A 15,753-nucleotide genomic window follows, 5' to 3' on the forward strand; every position below is an offset into this window, starting at 1 on the left:
CTCGCTTTGACATCACACTGGACCCCCAGGGGCTCTGCTCTCACTCGACACCACCAATGCCCTCATATAACTCCTAGGGAAGAAAACACAAAGTATGACAGGAACTCAGATCCTCCACTACATTTTCAGGGAACATTCAGATTGCCTTCGTTGGCTAGAGCTGAGACTTAGCACTAATAAATACAGTTGAATCTTGTTATCCACAGTAGTTATGGTCTATAAAGCCACCACAGACACCCAGTTAGCAAATACTGAACCATTGCTCCTAGGGGATATATGAGGTTAGGTTTCTCTAAAAAAAATTTTTTTTAATGTTTATTCATTTTTGAGAGACAGAGAGACGGAGTACAAGCGGGGGAGGGCAGAGAGAGAGGGAGACACAGAATCTGAAGCAGGCTCCAGGCTCTGAGCTGTCAGCGCAGAGCCCGATGTGGGGCTCGAACTCACAAACCATGAGATCATGACCTGAGCTGAAGTTGGATGCCCAACTGACAGACCCACCCAGGTGTCCCTGGAAGTCCCTCTTCTAACTAAACTTTCACACAGGCTATTGCCCCTGCTCGAAGTGTGCCTCACCTAGTCTGCTGACCCTAGGCTCTCAACCCTCCGAAACAAACAAAATTGATGACAGTATTTACATCGTCAGTCTCTCCTTTAACCTCATACAATGACAGTATAAGAATGATAATTTTTAAAAGGATATAAACCAGCAAGGATAGATAATAGGAAGGGAAATGATGGATGATTAGACAGCAACAATTTCGGAAGATGGATAAGTGGTAACTGATGTAGGGGTGTGTGAGGGGAGCCTGAAGGTTGCCGATGGAGACTGAGAAACTGATAAGAAGCCACTTGACACTGCAGAGCCCTCGAAAGGATGAGGGATGAAAAGGCCAGCTATTTCTGATGGCATGTGTGCAGGGGTGGCTGAAAACAGAACTGGTTTAATGTTTGTAGAAGGATGGGATCCTCAGGAATGTCCGCATCTGTGCTGCCCACCTCTTCATCCCAACAGAAGATGGAGGCTCTGGACATGAGGAGAGCAAGCAGTTTGAGGACAGCAGTGAAGGGCGATATTTAAAAGAAGAGGATGGGGCGCCTGGGTGGCTTAGTCGGTTAAGCATCCGACTTTCGCTTAGGTCACGATCTCGCGGTTCGTGGATTCGAGCCCCGCGTCGGGCTCTGTGCTGACTGCCAGCTCAGAGCCTGGAGCCTGTTTCAGTCTGTGACTCCCTCTCTCTCTGACCCTCCCCTGCTCACACTGTCTCTCTCTCTCTCCTAGAAATAGATAAAACATTAAAAAAAAATTAAAAGAAGAGGATAATGTAGAGGAATGAGCAATGGGACCCTCGGCCCTCTTCCATGCTATACCTCCAAAGCAGAATATTGGAGGAGTCCTCTCTTGGCAAAATAATCAGCCAAAGAGAAAAGACCTATATCTACTGACAGGGAGTCTTGAAGTAAATATCTCTCTGCTCTCATTCATGTGTGTGTACACCTGTTTGCAACTCTCATTTTAAATATACATGTACAGTCAGAGACCTCCAGACATTTGAAGAAAACCAGAAAAATAGAGACTAAAACTGGTAGAACAAAGGAATTCAGAGAAACAAAGCAGGTCAGCTAAGAAAATTAACAGTAGTATTCATAAGGCAGTAGTTCTCAAACTTGGTTGCACATTAGAATCACCTGGAGATTGGGGCACCTGGGCGGCTCAGTCAGTTAAGTGTCTGACTTTGGCTCAAGTCATGATCTCACTGTTTGTGAGTTCTAGTCCCGTGTCAGGCTCTGTGCTGACAGCTCAGGGCCTGGAGCCTGCTTTGGATTCTGTGTCTCCCTCTCTCTCTGCCCCTCCCTCACTCATGCTGTGTCTCTCTCTCAAAAATAAATAAATATTTTTTAAAAAGAGTCAACTGGAGATCTTTGGTTATTATTTTTTTAAGTTTATTTATTTATTTTTGAGAGAGGGTGAGTTGGGGAGGGGCAGAAAGAGAGAATCCCAAGCTGGCTCTGCACCACCAGCCAGCGTGGAGCCCGACTCATGACTGAAACCCACGAACTGCGAGATCATGACTTGAGCTGAAATCAAGAGTGGATGCTCAACCGACTGAGCCACCCAAGCATCCTCAAATGGAGATCTTAAAAAAAATTTTTTTAAGGGGCGCCTGGGTGGCTTAGTCGGTTAAGCGTCTGACTTTCGCTTAGGTCATGATCTCACGGTTCGTGGGTTCGAGCCCCGCGTCGGGCTCTGTGCTGACTGCCAGCTCAGGGCCTGGAGCCTGTTTCAGTCTGTGACTCCCTCTCTCTCTGACCCTCCCCTGCTCACACTGTCTCTCTCTCTCTCCTGGAAATAAATAAAACATTAAAAATTTAAAAAAAAAATTTTTTTTTAAATGTTTATTTAGTTTTTGAGAGAGAGAGAGACTGAGCATGAGCCGGGGAGGGGCAGAGAGAGAGGGAGAACCAGAATCCAAAGCAGGCTCCAGGCCTTCTGTCAGCACAGAACCTGACGCAGGGCTCAGACTCATGGACCATGAGATCATGACCTGAGCTGAAGTTGGACACTTAACCGACTGAGCCATCCAGGTGCCCCTGGAGATCTTTTAAAGAAAAGTTTCCTCTCACAGACAACACACCAGACTAATTAAATCACAATCTCTGGAGGTAGGATACAGGAATCCATAGTTTTCCTAAGCTCCTCAGATGATTTCCATATGTAGATAAATTTGAGAACTGCTATTACACAGAGATGAGCAGATTCTACATCCGTGAAGTCAAGAGACTTAATAAATGGAAATGAAGTGAGAAGATATAACAATTATAAACATTTACGCACCTAATAACAGGCCCTCAGAATATATAAAGCAAAAGTTGACAGAATTGAAGGGAGAAATAGTTGTGCAATAAGAGCTGGAAACTCCAATACCTCACTGTCAATAATGGATATAACAATGAGACAGAAGATAAATAAGGAAACAAAGGGCTTAAGCAACACAGTGAACTGACCAGCTCTGTCAGACAAAGGGAGAGCATCCTGTCCAGCAGCAACAGGATACTTCTCAGGTGCACACAGGACATTTTCCAGGATAGGTGCTGTGTTAGGCCACAAATTAAGTCTCAACAGATTTCAAAGGGTAGATAGTATACAAAGTATCTTCCCCTTAATGAGATGAGGTCAGAAATCAACAGAAGCAAAACTGAAAACCCCACAATTCTGGGGAAATCAAAGAATACACTCTGAACCAGGTCCAATAAGAAATCACAAGGGAAGGGCACCTGGGTGACTGAGTCAGTCAACCGTCCGACTCTTGATTTTGGCTCAGGGTCCCAGCACAGAGCCTGTTTGGGATTCTCTCTCTCTCCCTCCCTCTCTCTCTCTCTCCCTCCCTTCACCACGCATACATGTGCCCTGTCTCTCTCAAAATAAATAAACATTTTTAAAAAAGGAATCACAAGGGAAATTAGAAAATACTTAGAGACAAATGGAAATGAAAAACAGAACATACCAAAAGTTACAGGATGCAGCAAAAGCAGTGCTCAGAGGGAAACTTACATTAAAACAAAGGTCTCAAGTAAACAATCTAACTTTACAACCTGAGGAACTAGAAAAAGAACCAACTAAACCCAAAAGGAGCAAAAGGAAGGAAAGAATGGACATTAGAGCAGAAATAATAGAGGATAGAAGAGCAAAAGAAAAACCCCCCAATAAAACCCTAAATTGGTCCCTCAAAAAGATTAACAAAATTGAAAAGACTTGGGGCACCTGGCTGGCTCCACCCATTCAGCATCTGACTCTTGATTTCTGGGGTCTTGAGTTCAAGTCCCACGTTGGGGTAGTTTACTTAAAAACAAAACAAAACAAAACAAAACAAAACAGGGTGCCTGGGTGGCTCAGTCAGTTAAGCCTTTGACTCTTGATTTCAGCTTAGGTCATGATCTTACGGTTTGTGGGTTTACGCCTTGCTCGGGCTTCACACGGACAGTGCAGAACTAGCTTGGGATTCTCTCTCTCTCTCTCTCTCTGCCCCTCCTCCTCCTCTCTCTGTCTCTCTCTCTCTCTCAAGAAATAATAATAATTAAAAAAGTAACTAAGACCAGATCATGCAGGGTCTTCTAGGTAATAAGATTGAACAGATTAAATTACTGGGAATAGGGGCGCCTGGGTGGCTTAGTTGGTTAAGCGTCCGACTTTCGCTTAGGTCATGATCTCGCGGTTCGTGGGTTCGAGCCCTGCGTCGGGCTCTGTGCTGACTGCCAGCTCAGAGCCTGGAGCCTGTTTCAGTCTGTGACTCCCTCTCTCTCTGACCCTCCCCTGCTCACGCTGTCTCTCTCTCCTAGAAATAAAAAATTAAATTAAATTAAATTAAAAATAAACATAAACATAAACAAAAAGAATTTAAATTACTGGGAATAATTCTTCACTCACCTAGGGTAGTATGCAGCCCCCTCCTATAATGGCTTCACGATAAGCACAGGATGCTTCTTTATCTTTTGATTTTGGGTTGGACCATGTGACTTGCCCTGGGAGGTGAAAAACAACAATTTGGCTCACCTAATAAAATGAACAAATTTCTAGAAACACAAAACCGACCAAGACTGACAAAGTAGGAAGTTTGAAAGACCTGTAACTAGTAAGGAGATTGAATCTGTAAAGTCAAAATTTTTAAATCAAAGTAGAATGGATTGCCAGTTGCAAGAGGCAACGGGGGATGAGAGAAACGAGTGAACTTTTTTTTTCAGTTTAAATAAATTGAATAAACTTTTCTAAAAAGTAAAATACACATAACATGAAACCTGTCATTGTAATCATTCTTAAGTATGCAACTCAGTGGCAGTAAGTACCTATAGTGTTATACCACCATCGCCACCATCTAGCTTCAGAACTTTTCATCATCTCAAATTGAAACTTTGTTCCCATTGAACAGTAACTCCCACCTTCTCTTCCCCACAGCCCCTGGTAACTTCTCTATTTTTTTGGTCTCTATGGATTTGCCAAACCTAAGTACCTCATATGTGGAATCATACAAAATGTGTCCTAGTCTATCTAGTTTATTTCACTTAGCATAATGTTTTCTTCAAGGTTCATCCACCTTGTAGTGTATGTCCTTCCTTTTTAAAAGGCTGAATAATATTCCATTGCATATATGCCACATTTTCTTTACCCATTCATCTGCTAAAGGACATTTGAGGTGTTCCCAATTTTGGCGATCGCAAATAATGCTATTGAAACTGGTATGCAAATAACTGTTTGAGTCCCTGCTTTCATTTCTTTTGGGGAATAAACCTAGAAGTGGGATTGCTGGTTTAACTTAAAAAAATTTTTTTTTAATGTTTATTTATTTTTGAGAGAGAGACAGAGCTCATGCGAAGGATGAGCAGAGAGAGAGAGAGGCACACAGACTCTGAAGCAGTCTCCAGGCTTCGAGCTGTCAGCACAGAGCCCCACACGGGGCTTACACTCACAAACTGTGAGATCATGACCTGAGCTGAAATCCATCTAGCGCTTAACCAACTGAGCCACCCAGGCACCCCCACTGGTTTAACTTCTTGAGGAACTACCATTCCCATACTGTCTTGCACAGTGACGGCACCATTTTACCTACCCATCAGCAATGCACAAGCTTGAGCATTAATTTTTACAAGTCCTCATCAAACAGTTACTGTGTCTGTAGAAATTCAGTAATACAAAGTCCAGGTGGGAAAATGCAACCTGAGCTATGCCTCTCCAAATGTTGGAGTGCTGTACATTCAAGGTCAAGGTAACAAACAACCTACCTATTGTTAGAGGGTAAAGATTAAAGTCTAGGTGGCTGAAGTATATTAAAAACTGGTGTTCCTTCCCAGGAAAGAGAGCACTGTCATGTCAGGGGCATTATGTAATGCTTGAAAATTTCATGATCCTTAGGTAAAAAAAGATCTGAGAAGTATCAGAGAAGGAACTAGATCAGGAATCCCCTTCCCAATATTTCATTATAAAAAATTATAGAAGAGTTTTGGAAGAATTGTATATATATATATATATCTACCACCCAAATCCTACAACCTTTGGCTAAATTTGTTTTCTCAGATATCCATCCCTCCATCCATTCATCAATCCATCTTGTTTTTTGATACATCTCAAATTAAATTGCAGACATCAATACACTTCACCCCTAAACAATTTATCCTGTGTATAATTAACTGGAGTTCAGTATTTACTTATGGTTTTTTGTCATGTGAGTTTTATATATAGTGAAATTTACAAATCAAATTACCATTTGATGATTTTTTTTTTTTTTTTTTTTTTTTTCTTTTTGNCCTGGTTCGTTCAGTTCATGGAGCATGCTACTCTTGATTTCAGGCTCATGAAATTGAGCCCCACATTGGGGGTAAAGTTTACTTAAAAAAAAAAACAAAAACCTCTACAGCTTTATGGAGATATAATCTGTATTTCATAAAGTTCACCCTTATAAAGCATACAGCTCAGTGGTTTTTGGTCTATTCACAAAGTTGTGCATCAGTCACCACTAATTCCAGAACATTTTCATCACCCCAAAAAGAAACTCCATATTCATTAGGAACTATTCTCCATTCTTCCCTCCCTCCAGTCTCTGGTAACCACTAGCCTATTCTGTCTCTGTAGCTTTGCCCATCCTGGGCATTTCATATGAAAGGAATCACACATGGTCCTTGGGTTTGGCTTCATTCAGCATCTTTGCAAGGTTTACCCAAGTTGTAATCTGATGGGCACTGAGCTGCATAACGAGCAGGCTTCACCTGCATTTTCTCAGAAAAGAGTCTTTCATCAAACTCTCCAAGAGGCCTGGGACTCAACGAAGGAACAAGGAATCTCTGACCGTAGGGATATGTCTGGAGAACTGGAACACCAGTTTGAAAGTCCACCCCATCGCAAATACTTGCAAGGATGGGTTTGCCAAGAAGAACCCCCTTTTCTGCTGAGGTAACACCATGAGGGCAAATGAGGGGATGCACAGGGCTCATAGACTTGCCAAAGAACCATCAAGGAAAGGGCTCGGGGACCTCTCAAAGAAACAGCAGAGAACAGTCAACAGAACTGGCAGCAAGGCACCCTGACCTTTAAAAGCTCTGGGGCCACCAAAGCAGCTTGCATACAAAACCAGCAGAGGCTGGGGACAACTGGGTGGCTCAGATGGTTCAGCATCTGACTCTTGATTTTGGCTCAGGTTGTGATCTCACTGTTCATGAGTTCGAGTCCTGCATCAGGCCTGCTTGGGATTCTGTCTCTCTTTCTCCCAAAACTTCTCTTGGGAGTCTAGGGCAGCCTTAGCCCCTCCCACGGAGAACCCTAAGCACCTTAGTTCCTTAGATACCCTAAGGAACAAGAGAAGCAAGGGGAGTAGCCAGAAAACACAGAGCTATGCAAGCCAAGCCCATCTTTGTTCAAGAAAATAGGATATAAATCTGCTCTCAAAAACTTCATCCCGTGTCTAGTCTTTTTTTTCCCTTAACAATTCTCCAGAAAAAGTAATTTTGGGGAAGTCACAGCCTAGTCCGAGCCTTCCATACCCCTAGTCAGGACAAAAGGGCTCAGCATGGCTTAGCCACACTCCTGACAGATAGAGAGTCCATCAAATGAGACTCAGACACTGGCTGGAGAGCTGGGGTCTGGGTGCCGGCACTCCCGAAATAGAAAACAGCAGCCTTGCCACTGAGAACAGTGTAATTAAAGAAATAACATTATTTTAAAAACTAAAATATCTGAACCAAACAAGGTAAAGTGCTAAGATTCAACAGAGTAGTGGATACACAGGTGTTTCCTCTATTTAATGTGTGATTTTAAAACATTAAAAAAATTAAATAAAAAAAAGGGGGCACCTGGGTGGCTCAGTCAGTTAACTGTCTGACTTCACCTCAGGTCATGATCTTGCGGTTCGTGGGTTCGAGCCCTGCGTCGGACTCTGCGCTGACAGCTAGCTCAGAGCCTGGAGCCTGTCTTCAGATTCTGTGTCTCCCTCTCTCTCTGACCCTTCCCTGCTCATACTGTCTCTGTCTCTCTCTCAAAAATAAAACATTAAAAAAAATTTTTTTAAATGTGTGATTTAAAGATTTTGTGTTTTTTTTTAAATTTTTTTTAATGTTTTATTTATTTCTAGGAGAGAGAGAGAGAGAGAGAGAGAGAGAGAGCGTGTGAGCAGGGAAGGGTCAGGGAGAGAGGGAGTGACAGACTGAAGCAGGCTCCAGGCTCTGTGCTGGCTGTCANAATTTTGTGAATCATAAAAAAAAATTTTTTTTTTAAATGTTTTATTTATTTCTGAGAGAGAGAGAGGCAGTGCGATCAGGGGAGGGTCAGAAAGAGAGGGAGACAGAGAATTGGAAGCAGGCTCCAGGCTCCGAGCTGTCAGCACAGAGCCCGACACGGGGCTCGAACCCACAAGCTGTGAGATCATGACCTGAGCCAAAGTCAGAGGCTTAACCGACTGAGCCACCCAGGTGCCCCAAAGATTTTGTTTTAAAACCATATACGAAGAAATGAAACAGACATGTAACATTTGCTCAGTCAAGTTTATTAAATTTACCGCGTGCTCAGCACTGTCCTAGGCAGTTAACATGAGAAAAATTACAAAACAAGAGATCAAGGGAAAAATATACTCTGCATTGTATTAATTTGCAATCATTTCTATGTTGCTTTCCAAAGAGTCCTTATTTTGTGGTGTGTGGTCCCCTCTTTCTCCGTGTCCCCCTAAAACTTCTAGCTCTGTTAATAACGTGCCACTTTGACCATCCCCTGAAGAGATGGGACAGGAAGGGCAGCTTCCTGCTGAGGAGGCACTGGGCGCTGGTCATGGGGTCCCATGGTGGGGGAGACATGTTAAGAGGGACAGTTAATCCCGAGGGCTCAGGGCACTCACAGTGAATCACAGAAGGCCAGACTTGGGGCCCGGAAGCCCTCACGTACCCCCTTCCCAGGGGATGTGCTTAAAGTGCTAACACAGTAAGAAAACGATGCATAGCTACATGCTGCCTTGGGTGCCCCTCGGCTTCCCATCTCCCTCCTTTCCTCCTGACTTGTGCCAACACCAGACCCTGGCACCACCAGGGGCCAGGTAAAGGGGTCTACTGTCCAGTGGAGAAATGCGAGAAGGCCCACTGTTATAACCTACAAGGCCCAAGAGGAGGCGCAGACAAAGAAGGGCAGAGAGGTATGGGGCAAAAGGGATTCGTTTGTGCTTGGTCCCTGCCCTTGTGCCGGGGGTTGGTTCCTGTGCAAAGGACAGTTTGGTTCCATATAGCTCTCAGGGTCCTAAATTTTCCCTGAGGGAACAAAGCTGCATAGCATGGGAAGGAAACTGAAGACATGCAGGGCCCTCCCTGTCCCCCACCCGGGCATGCCCCCATGCCTGCGGTACAAAGTGCTAAGGGTCCTGGAGTGAGACTCAGGGCAGGCCCGGGCCAGCAGGGCCACGCCACACTCGGCAAACACACCTGGACAGAGAGCTCCCCCCACCTGCGCACCTGCATCAGTGGAGGCTCTCAACCTGAGTTAGAACACGGGGCTGAGGTCCAGCTGGTGGCTCCGCCAGGGATAACTGTGCCCCTGAGGGCCCGATCCCAGTGAAAGGTGTCATGTGGATGACAGAGGGCACCCCGGCCATTAGGGCAAGCAAAAGTAGCAGTGGCGTGACCTGGCAACGGAGCCAGGCAGAGGCTGCCTTGGAGGAGGAGGTGGGGGCCCAGGAGCCAAGAGGGCACCCCCCCCTCCACTCCGATCTTGCCCGGCTCAGAGCCAGATCTCATCACTGCTTACACTGGACACTCGATAGATATAGCCCAGCATTGGGAGCCGGATGAAACCTGCAAGGCCAAAGACGCCGTGAGTCTCAGTGAACCTCACTGCCTGGGAGTTGGGAGACCCCTCTCCGCCCCTTGGAGACCCAGAGGCCTCTGCCATAAGCACAAGGGCTGGGGAGCAGAGGAGGGGGGCCGTGGGCATCTGTCCCCGTACCTCGGCTGGTAAGGAGGCCACCAGGCTCCGGGTCCAGCAGCTCTGGCCGGCTGCTGTTCTGAGCCATCTGCCGGTCTGCCGGTCTCTCTGTGGGTGACAAACGGGGTGGTGCCCAGGATGAGGAGGGTCCCTGGCGGGCCCTAGCCCCTCCTAGTGCCAGCGGCAGACAAAAGGCGCACCTCTGGGATCCGGAGTGAGGTCGTTGAGCTGAAGGTTGGACGGGAGGGACATGATCTCCCGTGGTAGGCGCACGTTGTTGAGTTTCAGGTTGTTGGAATCACTATGGGGTGGACAGAGCCTGGGATATGCCCTGGCTCCAGCAGGCACAGATTCCGGCCTGGGGGGGCCCATTCCAGCACTAGAGAGACCCCCGGTTTCCAACCGTCCCCATGCTGCATCTCAGTTCGGCCCACCCAGCCAGCCCCAGAAAAGAGTTACCTAGAGATCAGAGACGGGCGCCGGGAGGGGCCTGGGGAGAAAGAAATCACACATTTTCTCAGGCCACCTCCTCACTGTGGGCTCTGCCCCGATGCCCTTTCACACCCAGGACGCTCAGACTAGGATCTCTCTAATGCCCAGCCCCTGGGACAGACTGGGTTCCCAGTGCGCAGCCCTGAGCTGCATCTGGTTTTACCCATGGCCACGCTCAGGGAGACCCTTTCTGCCACTGGTCAGAGGACTTGCTCTGCCTAGCCGCACATGCTGCCCTTGCCGCTCCTCCCTCTCTCTGCCAGCCCCCTCCCCCTCCGGGCTCTGGACCTACCTTTCATCTTCTTCTCTTTCCTGCAGACCAGGCAGGCCACCAAGGTGCTGAACCCCACCAGCGTGCCCAGGGCAAGCCCTCCCGCCACAACGATGCCCAGCAGCGGCACTTCCACTCGGGTGGCCAGGAGCCCTGCAAGTTGTCCTCTGGTTAGGTTCTAGGTGGGCAGGGCCCCCAACTCTGAGACACTACAGGTACCCCTAGTCCTCCTTGCCCGAGGCGGTCGGCACAGCTCGTTCACGAGACTCACTCAGAGGGCAACCAGTCACCCTGTTGCTGTACTGTGATCCTGCACCCACCTGGGGCTCTGCCGGGCCAGTCGCTGGCAGTGCTCACCCGGGGCCGGAAGTGAAGCGCTGGTGACACCCACGTCGTTGGCGGCCACCACGGACAGGTTGCGCGCCAGGCTGCGGAGCTGCAGCTGCACGGTGTGGTTAGTGAGCCAGGGGTAGTTCTGGGCATCCAGCACCAGGAAGTCGGACGCGTTGACAGTCACCGGCCCATCCTGGTCGATCCAGGTCACGTTGGCGGGTGGGTTGGCACGCACCAGGGCAAAAAGGACAACCAGGAGGCCTGGGCCCTGAGCTTCCTGGTACTTGGCCCCAACCTGGGCGATCTCTGGTTTAACTGGTGCAAAACAGAAGCCAACATACTCTCATCATGGCCCCCGTACTCCTTGCCCGTTCTTCCCAAACCCAGAAGGGAGCTGGGGGCCTGGACCTCTCCCCGGGGAGGCACTGGGTGACAGGCTGGGCCTCCCTGAGATGCAGCACTTCGTAGGGATTAACAGCGAGAACCAAACTGCCTGCATTTGAATCCTGGCTCTGCTTACAAGCCGCAGGGCTGCACACAGAGCACGGAAGCAATCTATGCCTCAGTTTTCTCACTTGTAAAATGGGGATATCAGTAACAGCCACCTCACAGGATTATCGAGACGATAATGTTGAGCTCATACTTGCAAAGTGCTTAAGTGTTTGCTAGCTGCTCTATCAGACCCCCTGCCTGGTGGCTGCTGGGGGTCCCAGGGCACGGAGCGTCTGTCCCTGCCCCATCTCAGAGGCACTCACATTGCACATTGAGGATGACGGAGGCATTGGCTGACCGGCCACTGCCCGGGTCCTGCAAGGAGCAGTTGAGCTCATGCTGGGCCCTCTGGGCGGTAACCGTGAAGGTGCTGGTGCCTCCGGAGAAGGCCTCGCCGCCCACGCTCAGCAGTCTTGAGGTGCTGGCCTCCTGCAGCTGTCCGTCCAGGTACCAGGCCAGGCGGGGCGTCCCAAGCCCCCCTGCCACCCGGCAGGTGAAGGCGTGGCGTTCGTTCTCTCGAAGTGCCCTCTCGGCCCAAGTCTGACCATCAATTTGTGGTGCCAATTCCCCCCAACCTGGAACACAGCAGGGGGTTCTGGGGAGAGCTAGGGGAAGGTTGGTACTGGGGTGCTGTGGCCTGTGACCAGCACGACAGCCGGTTACAGAGGGGCAGGGGGCCAAGGACCAGAGCACCTAGGTTCGCTCACCAGGAACTGGCTGGACCCCGGCGAGGTGGGGGAGAGGAAGCCAGCTCTGGTCTCTGTGGCCTGAAGCGGGCGGGTTTCCAAACCCAAGGTGCAGACAAAGAGGGGAGAGGGGGGCTTGCCCCCAGAAGTGCTCGGCCAAGGGGTAAACGGGAGTGTACCTGAGCTCAGAAGGGCTGGCAGAAGCAGCAGTGTGTGCGGGAGGGTAGCTGGGCCTGGGGGCAGCGCCATGGTGGCTGCCGAGAGAAGGGGGCGGGCCTTGATGTTAGCCAGGTGACCGCACGCAGCCTCGGTAATTCCTCCAGGAATGTACTCCCCCGAAACAAAAATAAACCGTGCACCGATACCCAAATGGAGACTGACCCCCACTGGCGAAGACAGGACGCGAACACCCCAGCGTAAAGGCCGGAGCCCACCCAGCACCTACCAGCCCACCTTGAGGGTTCGGAACCCGGCGCCGCCCCCAAGGCACAAACAAGCGCCGGCGCACGGGCTCAGAGACCGCGCGCGACGGCGCAGCCCGCACTGCGCGGCTCGCGCGCACGCGCGGCAGTACTCTTCCCCCAAGGGGACCGTCCTCTGGGCCCCTATCTCCGTCTCCCCTTTACCCTCCCATCTTTGGCCCACGCCCCCTTTCCNCCCTTGCTCCTTGGCGGGGTATGGGGCCTCCCCTCGCACGCATGCGCACTGGAGGATTGGCCAGCCTTGCCCTGGGCTGACTGTAGTCCCTATGACCTCTCGCAGCCGAGCACAGCAAAACGTGAAGGGTGCTGGGACGATTCTGAAGGGTCACTGTGCTCATGAATCTGGCCCATTGTCCCGCAGTACCGGTTTTTCCATTCACAGGCTATTAAGCATCTACCGTGTGCCAGGTGACGGACTCTGAATCTCAAAGTCCAAAAAAATAATAATGTACTGACAACCATTTCTTACAAATACAGTAAAATCCATTTCTCTTTCTTGTCCCTTTGAAGGCATTTCTCTCCCCTTATTCAGTGTATGGTTTGAAACAACTTTTCCCTGAGGCGCTTGGGTGGCACAGCAGGTGAAGCAGCTAGTTTTGGCTCAGGTCTTTATCTCCTGGTGCATGAGTTCAAGGCCACATGGGCTGGGCTCTCTGCGGTCAGCCCAGAGAGTGCTTCAGGTCCACCTCTCTCTCTGCCCCTCTAGCCTTCTCTCTCTCATAAATAAATAAATATTAAAATGTATATATTTAAAACCGCTTCTCCCTCACCTGTTCTTCCTCATTCTTTGTCTCCACGAACTTCATTACTTTCTATCTATTTTCATTAAAGGAGGTCTTGGAGCCAGAGCTGGCCCCGCACATTGTCATGTGTAACATTCTCGTGAAATACTTGGCGTTGGGTATTGAACCCTGAATTCAAACTCAGGCAGCTATTAGTATTTGAGGGCCCACCTGCAGCTTTCTGGGCTCTGGCTCAGTTCACTTTCTCGTCTAAAGAGCTGTCAGGGCACATGAGGAACTCCAGCATCATCGTACAGAGAGGCCATCTCTGTCCAGTCTCTGTGTGTTTTGAGCTCAGAACCCAGAGGGGGCTGTGCTCCCCAGGCCACCCAGATGGTTAAGAAGCCCTCTGTTCACAGCGTTTCTGGGGTTCCCTCTGAGGAGCTGGACTGGAGGAGTGGAAAGCCTTTTCCAGGCAGCATCACTTCTGGGCTTTTAATCTACAGACTGTCCTCAGCTGCTTTTACAGCTCCACTCAGCCCCCTCCTGCCAAAGCCAGGGAACAGAGCCTGGAAAAGGGGCCCTTGGTTCCCCACTGTTCCCAGAATGGAGTTCAAAACCCTGCAGGCTGGCATTCCTGGCCTCGGGCACCTCGACCACCATGACGGCCTTCTGTGGTTTACATCTTCAGTCTGCCCTCTGGTCTCCAGCATGGCTTTTCTCTGTCCCGCTGTCCCCCTTCCAGGATTAAAATCCTTTTAACGATTCCCCATGTGTTCAAGACGCAGTCCGACCTGCCTAACATGCCCAGTTAGCCATCAGGCCCCTGTTTACTTCTCCAGGCTCTCCTCCACCCTCCCACCACTCCTCACTCCAGCCAGCTTGGAGTTCTGAAGTTCCCTGTACTTTTCTGTGCCTTCTGGGTCTCTGCCTGTCGTACCTTCTCCCCTTTCCTCTCCTCCTTCCAGCTGCCCTTCAAACTCACTCCTGCGGGGGGCGGGGGGGCGCGATACTGTGCTGAACCCTCTCAGCTTGTCATGCTGGTATCACGGTTGTGTGTCTGGCCCACCCCTTGGACCGGGAGCTTCTTGAGAAGCAGTAGCACAGGGGCATTAAGAACACAGACCTTGGAGCCCCACCACCTGCTTCAAACCCCAGCTCTGCTACACTCTTCTATAAAATGGAGGTATCAGGGGCGCCTGGGTGGCTTAGTCGGTTATGCGTCCGACTTCCGCTTAGGTCATGATCTCGCGNTTGTGAGGATTACGTGTAAAGTGCCGGATGCCCGGCACGGAGTAGTTCCTGTGGGTGGTCTATCTTTCATCCTTGTCCTCCGCCCCTAGCCCACCGCTATGACATAGGCTCTCATTATATGTTTGTTAAATAAACGAATGGAATGCAATCTCTCTGACCTTCACAATAGCTCCCAAGATACGAGTGGGGCCCGTGAGATAGCTCTTATAGGTAAGAACCAGGTTCCAGAACAGTCTAGGGACTCCCCAGCCCCCAGGCCCCAGCCCCACAACCACTTCATCTCTGGTCTGCAGACCCCAGGGCATCTGCCCTCACCTGCCACATCTCCTTGGAGTCGGCGGGCCTGGGCTCGGTTGTTGTAGGCGGAGGCCCGCTCAGGCAGCAGACTGATGGCTTGGCCAAACCTCTCCAGGGCCGTGTCCAGGTCGCCAGCCTCCGCTGCCATCACCCCCTGCAGCTCCAGGGCCTTGGACTGCTCCAACTGTGCTCGAGGGAAAACTCCATCTGTGTCAGGAAGGGAGGAGGGAAGGGACAGGTGTGCAGCTGGGAGCAAGAAGCAAAAGCCAGCTTGACCTTCGGAAAGCTGGGACCTGAGCCGGAGCGGTGGGCTGGGAGGTCACGGGTAGGAGCCAGATGCAGGAGGAACTGAGGTCACCAAGGCGGACAGCTAGAGCTGCCTAAGTTCCAAAGGGTCCTGAGAATGGAGCCCAAACTCCTTAGCCTGTAGCTAAATGACCTACTCAAGGTCACACAGCCTGGAAGTTGCACAGCTTGGATTTGAACCCAGGTCTTTCTGGTTCCTTAGCCTGTCCCCATCTTTTTCCTACTACGCTGCCTCCAACACAAAGACCACCATGACACACTCCGGTGTGCCCCTCCGCTTTCTAGACTGGCTTCTGTAAGGCTTAGGCTTCACTCCTTCAGACACAAAGGTCACCAAAAACTGATGTCAGGACACAAGGCCCCCATTGGAGTCTGAAGGAAGGCAGTGAGTGTACTCACTCTGTGTAAGGATTGGCTCAGGGCTTGGCTCAGGAACCCTGAGTGCCTGCTGAGGTCAGAACCATTCAGCGGAAGC

General features: G+C 49.9%; 2 protein-coding genes across 2 annotated transcripts in view; both read right to left on the bottom strand.

Annotated features, from left to right (window-relative positions):
* Positions 1–8,504: 8,504 nt before the first annotated feature.
* TMEM25 (transmembrane protein 25) lies at positions 8,505–12,713 on the bottom strand. The gene is made up of 9 exons (XM_077777234.1): positions 12,663–12,713; positions 12,397–12,471; positions 11,795–12,106; positions 11,064–11,354; positions 10,728–10,859; positions 10,403–10,433; positions 10,144–10,244; positions 9,965–10,051; positions 8,505–9,813 (listed from the first exon to the last, which is right to left on the bottom strand). The coding sequence occupies exons 2-9, from the start codon at positions 12,464–12,466 to the stop codon at positions 9,740–9,742; spliced, it is 1,098 nt and encodes a 365-aa protein (XP_077633360.1). The 5' UTR covers positions 12,467–12,471; positions 12,663–12,713; the 3' UTR covers positions 8,505–9,739.
* A 1,576-nt stretch (positions 12,714–14,289) lies between these two features.
* Positions 14,290–15,753, bottom strand: part of TTC36 (tetratricopeptide repeat domain 36) — a 2,047-nt gene continuing 583 nt past the window's right edge. Inside the window, exons 2-3 of the mRNA XM_077777852.1 lie at positions 14,991–15,179; positions 14,290–14,408 (exon numbers count right to left, since the gene is read on the bottom strand). Coding sequence (XP_077633978.1) covers positions 14,290–14,408; positions 14,991–15,179 — 308 coding nt within the window. The remainder of the gene's footprint in view (positions 14,409–14,990; positions 15,180–15,753) is intronic.

This window comes from Crocuta crocuta, unplaced genomic scaffold (genome assembly GCF_008692635.1).
Source record: "Crocuta crocuta isolate KB4526 unplaced genomic scaffold, BGI_CrCroc_1.0 scaffold271, whole genome shotgun sequence".
Classification (NCBI taxonomy): Eukaryota; Metazoa; Chordata; class Mammalia; order Carnivora; family Hyaenidae; genus Crocuta; species Crocuta crocuta.

Coding starts and splice junctions, on each gene's coding strand:
- TMEM25 (XM_077777234.1), bottom strand. CDS start 12,466: ATGGCGCTGCCCCCAGGCCCAGCTACCCTCCCGCACACACTGCTGCTT. Junction 12,107..12,396: donor GCCAGCCCTTCTGAGCTCAG/GTACACTCCCGT, acceptor GCTGTGTTCCAG/GTTGGGGGGAATTGGCACCA. Junction 11,355..11,794: donor CGTCATCCTCAATGTGCAAT/GTGAGTGCCTCT, acceptor GTTTTGCACCAG/TTAAACCAGAGATCGCCCAG.